Source organism: Citrus clementina, unplaced genomic scaffold (assembly GCF_000493195.1).
Source record: "Citrus clementina cultivar Clemenules unplaced genomic scaffold, Citrus_clementina_v1.0 scaffold_1, whole genome shotgun sequence".
Taxonomy (NCBI): Eukaryota; Viridiplantae; Streptophyta; class Magnoliopsida; order Sapindales; family Rutaceae; genus Citrus; species Citrus x clementina.
This window is the reverse complement of record NW_006263303.1, coordinates 9,909,445-9,919,071: the sequence shown is the minus strand read 5'-3', so window position 1 is coordinate 9,919,071 and position 9,627 is coordinate 9,909,445. Positions and strand designations below refer to the sequence as shown.

At 32.3% G+C, this 9,627-nt stretch overlaps 1 protein-coding gene across 1 annotated transcript; it reads right to left on the bottom strand.

Annotated features, from left to right (window-relative positions):
• Positions 1-3,921: 3,921 nt before the first annotated feature.
• Positions 3,922-6,550, bottom strand: LOC18054481 (cytokinin dehydrogenase 3). Its single transcript, XM_006451421.2, has 5 exons — positions 5,833-6,550; positions 5,291-5,418; positions 4,923-5,198; positions 4,555-4,823; positions 3,922-4,386 (listed from the first exon to the last, which is right to left on the bottom strand). The coding sequence occupies exons 1-5, from the start codon at positions 6,440-6,442 to the stop codon at positions 4,092-4,094; spliced, it is 1,578 nt and encodes a 525-aa protein (XP_006451484.1). The 5' UTR covers positions 6,443-6,550; the 3' UTR covers positions 3,922-4,091.
• Between the last annotated feature and the right edge of the window lie 3,077 nt (positions 6,551-9,627).

Here is a 9,627-nt window from a genome sequence, read left to right as displayed (position 1 = left end):
GAAGGTTGAGTGTGAGTGTGAGTTGGAAGAAAGGGCAAGAGCAACAACAACAACAACAACGATAGTGGGAGCCTGAGTGTGAGGAAGAACAGGAGCGGGAGTGTGAGCCGGAATGGGAGAGTGACCAAGAACGAGACCGTGATAGTGTGGGGAACGATAAAGATCAGGGTTTTCTTGCTCAATGTTCCGGGGGGTGAAAGGAGAAAGAGAGGGAGGGAGAAAATGCTTTTGATTCAACTAATTGCCTTATTTTTTTCTGCTTTTATTCATTTTTTCTTTTTTTTTTCAAATTAAAACCACAATCGTTCGATTCAAATTCAAACAAGCTGAATCCAATGGCTCAAGGTTGGCCCCTGCACCATACAGGGATTTTATGCCTTGCATGGTAGCCGAGGCCTAAAGTTAGAATCTGAACAATTTAAGTTAAATAAGTTGTATCCAGTAGCTCTCTCTTTGTAAAGTATTCAAAATCTACCTGTAAGCATCGTACTTTATTTTTCCACAGTTTATTCTCCTTATTACAGCCAACCTTTTAATTGAAGCCTGTACTTCAGTTCCTATAGAACCAACATTCGATGGAATTTTTAGACATACTGAATTTGAAGTGCCAGCAAGATACATAAAGAACAAGTAATATAATGTCGGTAGCCATCAAGTCAAAAAAAAGAATGATGGGGGCAGCCTGCTGGCCACTATTGATGTTTCCTGGTTGCCTGCAAGCCGCAATAAGAGCAGCAGACATTCTGATTAAAGTCTTTTAAATTCAGAAAAGGAATTATGTCCTTTGGCCCATCTCTTGGCTGCGAAAGCATCTCTTTCCTTTCATATTACTATTAATTAGCTAACATGAGTTTAATTAAATGCATTAAACAATTAATAATCTCTGTTGTGTCCTCCACTTGAATGCTTTTTTCTATTATTTTTTGAATTAAAAAACGAAAAAGATTCGCGTGTTCTTTTCCTCAAAAGTTTCTCTTTAAGCTTATTCGCATATCTTCTTTACAAAGGAGGTTTTGACAAAATTGTCGACTTGTGTTTAAATTATGCTAAACCAATAGTAAAAATTGAAGAGGAATTTATTCTTCGAAATAAGTTTCCCTAACTATAGGTCTTGTTGCATCTTATTTTTACATTTTTTTTTGCATTCTCCATTATTTATTTTTTTCTTCTCATTATGTACTAACGCGTAGGGATGGCAATGGATTGGATCTGACCCAAGATCCATGTGATCCAAATCCAATCGGATCAGATTTGAGTCAGTTTAAAATGAATTTGAATCGAATTTGGATATTGATATGCAGATCTAAGACGGATCTGGAGCAGGTCTGGATCTATCATAATATCTAAATCCATATCCATATCCATATCCACCCATCTTTTAATTTTATTTTATTTTAAAAGTTTATTAAAAATTATGGAATTATAATGATAATAAATTTTATTCATAGCATATTAGTGGTATTTACCATGCATTTAAACTCTTAAAACATAAAGGTTAGTTTTGTAAATTTAAATGTCAGCCAGCCCCAAAGCATGTACATGCAATATTCAAATTGCAAGCCAAGTAATACAACCTGACAATTTATTTCATTATATTGGCCAAATAATTTTTAACGAATATAGTTATTTATATATTTAGTCAAATATAGTCATAATAAAAATAAAAAGCACTGAATGTAAATCATATTTAATTTATATGTCATTATCTAATGTTGTAGAAATGAGGGTGGGTGTGTCATGGATATTAGAATGATAAAGGAGACAGTAGAATATTAGATTAATCTTACTCCTGCAATTACTTTTGAAAGATATTTTATTATTTTTCTTATTTGTTGTTTTAGTGTAAAAGTATAAGTTACAATATTTATTATATTTTTGAGAAAAAATATATAATTTATTGTTATCAATACATTTTAGCCTTCAATTTTCATTCTAAAAAATTATTACTTTTTTATTATTGAGTTTTAAAATTCATGACGGGTCTAAAGTAAATTTGGATTTTAATTTTTTTTTTTCAGATTTGAAGCAGATATAGATATTTATTTATTTTTTTGGATCTGGATATGGAGCGAAAAATATGGATTTATGACGGATATGGAGCAGATATGGATTTTAATTTTTATTATGGATCTGGATCTGGAGTAAAGTAGATCCAACCCATATATGCCCCATTACCATCCCTACTAATGCGCTTTTTCTTTGAAGACTAAGGTTCGTTATATCCCTTAATTAATTACTTTAGTTTTATTTTTAAAAAAATAAAGTAAAGTAACACCCTTCTATATCATTGCAAATCTCGTATTTTTGCATACCTTAGAATACGAAAATGATGAAGATATCTATGTATGGACATATGTACTCTTTTTTTTTTAAACTGAAATTTAGTACTTTTTAAGCTGAATGGAGAGAGAAGCAAATAAGTACTTTTATAAAGCAGAACAAATTAAAGTCAAGTACTCAAATCTAATAAATCTAATAATGGCTTGTCAGCCTAAAGATGCAAGTGCCTAACATTTAAAATGATGATAGCACGAACGGGCAGGCAAGGCAGCAACATGATTATGTGCGGCGGTGCCCGTGCGGGGGTGAGCATAATGCCCTAATCAACCTTTCTATAACTTTTACCATGCATCGACCAAATAATTAAATGACGCTTTATCATAAATATACTATTCATTTATCACTTCTATTGCCCACAAATGCTACACTTTTTATTGTCCTAGAGGATAAAGGAAAAGAGAGGGAGTAATAACAACCTAATGTCGAGTCTATCTATTTTCAATACATTTAAAGTCTACTTTTCGTTTTCCTGATAATGGAAGAAGTTCACAATCCAATTGCGTAAGAAACCAGGAACTTGAGCGTATTTCCTTAGAGTTTGTAATGATTTTATTTCTCCAACAAATTTGAATATATAAGTTGTGTTGATTTTTTCAAAAATTTTATGTAAAATTGATTATTTTATCTAATGACAATCCAATTTGCTCCTTATGTATTTAAGCTTATTATTTAGTTTAATGGGAATTAAATTTGCTCCCTACCTATTTGAGCTTATGATTAGTCTAATGGTAATCCAATTTGCTCTTCACGGTTTGAATCTCAAACTTCTTATTTTAACATAAGAGATTTAACAATCTCAACTAGATGACATTTATAAGATTATGAATTCAATTAAGATTTAATTAAATATGTAGCTTTATTCAATAATTTCTTATTGTTAATTATTTCTAATAATGACAATATTCACAAGGTCTTGCGTCAAATTGAGATTTAACTGCATATATAGTTTTATTCAATAATACCAATTGTAATTTGTAGAAATGACACCACAAAACTTAGATTAGTACCGAAACAAAATCCTTCTCCCAAATACACATGTTAATTAGAAAATTGACAATTGAAAAGTAGATTTTAACTTAAACAATAGGGAAATTGTTGTTTTCCTCTTTAAAATTTTGAAGTTTTATCACTTACTCAGTTACAAGTTTTATAATACTTTGTTATCTCCTTGGCTTCAAAATCTTAACAAAGAAAGGAAAAAAAAATAGAGTAATGGAGTATCATACTACAATAATGATAGAGCATGAACAATTTTTTACAAATTATTATTTACAAACTGATGTGCCATGAGAATATTGGCTGAAAGATAATAACAGTTATTTTTTTTAATTATGTGGACTAGTGATAGTTTTATGCAACTAATCTCTTCATACCACGTCAATTTGTACATATTTGTTTGTACAAGTTGTGCTTGTAGTTCTATTACTACTCACTATAAAAATTGAGGATATCAAACCCAAAACTATAGGAGTAGAAGTGTCGTTCTCCCTATATAATATTTCAATTTTCCTTACTTTTTAATAATATTTTAAATCCTAATTTACGAGAGATAGATAAAAAAATATCATTGAAGAAAAAAAATTAACCCAAAGGCTTCTTCCATTATTTTCTCCTTAATAACCTACTACATATTTTTTTTCAACTTGTATATATGAATAGTACATATGCAAAACTCATATATACAGTCATACTACCCACAACCAGAAAAGAACACTAATAATATTATTCTACCTACTTCTCTAATCCATGCCTTATATATTATTGAAAATTCTCTGTCCCGGCGACAAAATCATTTTGGGATCAAAGTGAGCTTTCCTCTGGGCAAAAGTGTTCCATTTTGAGCCAAAATGCTTGATCCACTCTTCCTTGTTTCTGTGATAGGGAAGATACTGCTTAACCTTAATGCCAGCATTTTCACAAAATTTCAGTATCTCTTTATTTTGATCATCAAAGGCTTCCCACTCATCAAATCCGCTTGAATGCAAAAATCCTACGGTGTAGAAAACATCTTCATCTGGTATAACAGCAGACATCCTATCATCCCATCTGCAATTCATGAATTATAAAAATTATTCATTTTAAGATAAACGATAGACAAAAACAAGGTAAAACCGGAGTCGATTTATCTTTTTTCTAATTTTGTAGGCCGGCACTAGTTTTACCCTATTCTTGTCGGCATTCAGTAAAATTTTTCTGTGACCAAGAAAGACTTACTTGTTTCTGTTCATAGGATAAACAAGTACAGGCCCTGTGGTAATGTTACGTTTAAGAACAATGTCCCTGAAAACACCTTTGTTGAAGTCGGAGATACGAGATTTTGGTAAAAATAGATTCAGCCATGGATGAGGAACTTCCCAAAGTCCTTGCGACTCAAGTTTCAGCTCCCCACTTCGAACCCTATTCAAAAATTCTACGTAGGAGACATCTTTTTCAAACATAAATCCTGGAAGATAACTTAATCCTTTGAACAATGTTTGCAGTTCCTTAAAAATAAAAAATAAAAACACGTCATGTTTTTATTGGTTAGTTGTACGTCCAACGGAAGTATAAAGGAGAAACTTTATCGTGCTATATATTTGTACCTTGTGCAGGGTACTTTGGGTATGGTCATCATAATATTTGGCGACTTCAAGACAGTAAATGATGGCATGTGTTTTAACTTGGGAGATAATTTTGGGATGATCAGACGGTGGGAAGAAGGAGGATCTCCAGTTATCTAGAGAACCCTGGTCCATTATTAGTGTGCCTTCCAAATAATCCAGTGCTTGCTTTTGTCTCCTTCCATTCATTGAAATCAAGTACTCTTGGTCTCTACTAAAACTGGAGAAATCACTGTATAGCATTCGTACCCACTTAACCTACAAAACGGTTATACATGAGAATATTATTCACATTGTCTGGATAGCATAGGCTTGTTAATTCAACGTGTTTTATGTTTATATATATCTACCCTTTTTGGGGCTGGCTCAAGAGCAATTCTCGCTCTGGTTATTATCCCAAACTGGCCTAAACCTCCTAGTGCTGCATAGAACAGCTCAGAGTTCTTCAAGGCTGAGCAAGTCATTAGCTCTCCTTTTCCTGAATCACAAAACAAAAACCTCATGTGTAAGTAATTAATAACTCAAGTAATTAATGCATTTGCATGTATTTATAATGTTGTATTTACATATACAGCATCAAACATTTAATTATATCCTCTTAGTAGAATAAATAAATACAAAACGACAACAGAGCTCAATTTTGAGCCCCTATTTGGTTGTATCTTAGAGGCTGACTGAAGGGGGGGAAAATTCCAATTTTAATGAACACTGTCTGGCAGAAACCACCGTCCGATCGTTAGTATACTCCTCTTCCTAAAAGTAGGACCCCGATATTAATAATATAAAAGAAACAACAGCAGCAGCAGCAGCAGCAGGTTGTATGATATCTTGTCAAAGAATTTAAAATTCTTAAAAAAAGAAAAGAACAAAATTAATTAATAAAAATTGATACCACTAATAACGTCCAATTCGTAAACATTGCTGATCTGGGGACCATAGCGAAACGTTTGGCCGCTAATTCCAGCATTAGAGAGTGTCCCACCGACGGTTAGATAAAGATAGTCGGTCCAAGAAGCCGGTGCAAGTCCATGTTCCAGCGTGGCATTTAACACATCAATCCAAAGCTGCTCCCCCGCAACATCCGCATAAAACCCGCTGCCAACTGTAATGCCATTCCCATTTCGATAATTCTTAAGAGCCATCATTTCGACAACTACTCCACCATCAGCCATGGCCTGCCCTCTCACCGAATGGCCCCGGCCTTTTGCTGCTATCTTGAAAGGAACTGAAGAGTTGTACGCGGCTTTTACTAGAGCCACAATGTCTTCTGTTGATGTCGGGTAAAGAACTGCCACGGGGTTTTCTTTGAAGATGTTGCCGTAGTCGCTGGAGGCTGATTTTATTGCAGCCGGATCTAAATGAAGCCTGGCTCCGATGTCTAGTGTTAGGAGCTTATGTGGGACCAGAATATTCGATGGCTTTGAATTGCCTATGGTTGAAATCAAACGGCTTATGATTAATATGATTATTATGTATGTAGGGATTGGAAATTTCTCAGCCATTTTTGTGTGTGAATGATAAAGCTGGGTCTATGAAAAAGAAGAAGAAGAAGAAGAAGAAGAAGCAGAAACAGAAGCTGGATTAATTTCTGTGGTTGCGGTGAAAGGGAAATGGGGGTTATGTTACCTATATATAGAGGGAGTGGTAAAATTTTGTCATAATATGAGAAATGGTGGTATTTGGACAACAAAAACGACATGACAAAGTCCTGTATAATTTATTTCATAGGATAATAACGTCACTTTAAGTTTCTAGATTTTGAGTAAATTATATGGCCAATTTTATATTTTAAAAAATTAATTAAAATATTTATATTATACATTTTCTTTTGTTGAAATTTCGTTATTACTTCTTACTTATTGTATGTCAGAGTCATTTAAATATTAAGTTGTACCAGAAAAGGAAAAAATAAATGTCGGAGTAACCATTATAAATTTTTTGAAAAATATTTTAAAATATAAAATTAACTAAGAATTTATTAGAGTAGTGCTACACATCCAAATTTTTTAGCTTAAAAATTTATTTTAAATGATTCATCAATTAATTGATGAGATAATAAAATTAATTTACTTCAATTTTATAAAAAAATTATCAATCATTTAATGAATGATACATCATTTAAAATGAAATTTAAGATGTCTATTATTTCTAATACATTAGGCCAAGCGATCTCAAGAATGAAGACAAGGGAAAGAGAAAGCCAAGCCATCTCAAGACTTAATTAGTACGTGATTAATGTGTGTATTTGAATAATCATTAAGAATAATAGCCATCAACATATAGTGGATCCCATCCGAAAACTGGACTATGAATTTAAACCGTTTGATGGTGATCTAATGGTCAAGATTAGTCAAGTTGGGTCAATTTGGAATCCTACCGGATTTTTCCTTTTCCACGTGCAGTCTAAAAAGAATCAATATTCGTTTCGTTTCCTATTATAGGATGCATTAGTTGTCAAAATTAGGTAATGATCAAAAGCACCTCGAGGATTTTTCTTTTGCGCTTAGGAGAATTCTCATGAATCAAGGCATTATTGATATTCATTATCATTAGATCTGTTAATTAGATATTGGGGAGACATCAGCCAGATTTTCTTTCTTTCAAGATTTTGTGTGTGCACATCTAAGGCTACATTTAAGTGGCAAAGTCAATTCCACACCATAATTACCCATGTCCCATTAATTAAAACGACTTTTTAATTCCAGTTGTTTTAGATTTTTTTCAATTTTGTTTTATAATTTTTCTCTTAACAGTGTATCAATCAATTTGTATATACTATACTAAAATTTGTTGATGAACAATGAATTTGGTTGTGCATAATCATTAAGCAACTTGCATGCAAAGGGAAAAAAATATTGCTAAAGAACAATATCATGCCATGCACACGGGAGACTATATATATTAAAACATGATGAGGCTCATTCACAAGAATTTGGCCCTGTCTGTTGTATCATTGTACGCATTAACGCAGGCAAACATTTTATTAGGAAAGAATGAACCGTATCATAAATTTATATATAAGATTGTACCTAACTGTTTATTGTTTATACAAATATAAGAATCTTTTTATCAAAAATTGTTGCAAAGAATGACAAGAACTATACACATTAATATCTTAATTAACCAAAATGATTTGGTTGGAGATAAAAGTTGGACAAACGGAAACAGTCGTTCAAATGAAAATCTTTGACCCAAAGATCTTACAGGTACAAAGACTTATCAGATAGCAGACCTTTCACCATGCTTGTGGAACCATGCATTCATTTATTTGTACAAAATAAATGCATGCCATCACCTAGCAAGACAATAAATAACCACATAATCCATAATAAATTATAATAAATCAGTCATGAAATAGATAGTCCATTTTAAAATTTTATTTTCATAAGTTAACATCAAGAAACTTCACGAATACAACTAAGCATGCCTTGGCACATGCCAAAACAGTCATAGTTAGGTCTTTTACCTAACGCAAGTGAGAAAAGAGAGAAAAGCCTGACAATAATTGGAACCATCAACCATTCACAAGCACTTTTGATGGCCTCAACAATTGAACTATTGAAGGGAGCGAAACCTGTGAGATAATCTTTCTTATACTAGTTATACTCGTAGAAATGAATTTTTCAAATCTACACTAATGTAATGGCATTCAATATGATCTAACATTGCATTGTCTCTTTATAAAAGCATTCTTAATTATGTTTGCAATCACCTGGCTTCAACTTAATGCTCGTCAATTCATTCGAAACTTTTTTTATAAAAAAAACTCATAAATCAGTTTTTGATCGCAATCTGGATGTCTAAAAGTCCAGAATATGTCAGATCTACTTCTAATATTTAAAAGAAAATTAATCCCTATCATACATTCTGGGAGGACTCAAATCCTTATCTACATGGATGAAAATGTTGGTAATTTATCACTAAGCTCTTGAGGGGTTTCCTAAGGAAGATCTTTTAACCTCTATTCTTTAATTATCTTAAATGATAACATCTAGTAGTAACAATTTTATTTTTTTTTATGGCCATTATTAATTATTCTACAAATAAAATATTTGCTATCATACTTGCACCCTACTCCAAATGATGATGGCCGTTGATTATTCAAAATTACAATCAATTCTAAATCTTACGATAGAAAAGTAATATATATCCATAATATAAATGAAATAATAATTACACAAAAATGTTTATAATGTTGACTTGATCAAAATCTTCTGAGACAAGATCATGAAACTTTGCATTGAAAATCTAGTATGTATCGTCAACAATAATAATGGTTCTTTAATGTAGATGACAATGAAGACTAGCTAATAAACAATCGTCAAAAGTAACTAGTTCTCACAACTTGCCTTGCTAGCTAGGCATTTCTTTTCCATTTTTTTTCTCTTGAATGAATAATGCTCTAAGCTTCTTCATGATGAACATGAGAAAGACTGGAGAGAGACATATATGGTAGGGACCTCGAGTGGGGGACTATTATTGTAAGATATTGAAAATCTTTATGGGGATCGAATACTTGAACCCACAAGATCACGTGGTCCTTAAACAACAACAAATATTACCACCCACCGTCAAAATATATGTCATTTTGATTGCTTGTAAATCGTCTCTGCATGACAAGCAAGGATGATGACTCAACTTCTTTGCCTAAATTTCTTTTATCAAATATTTTATTGGTTCTTTCCCC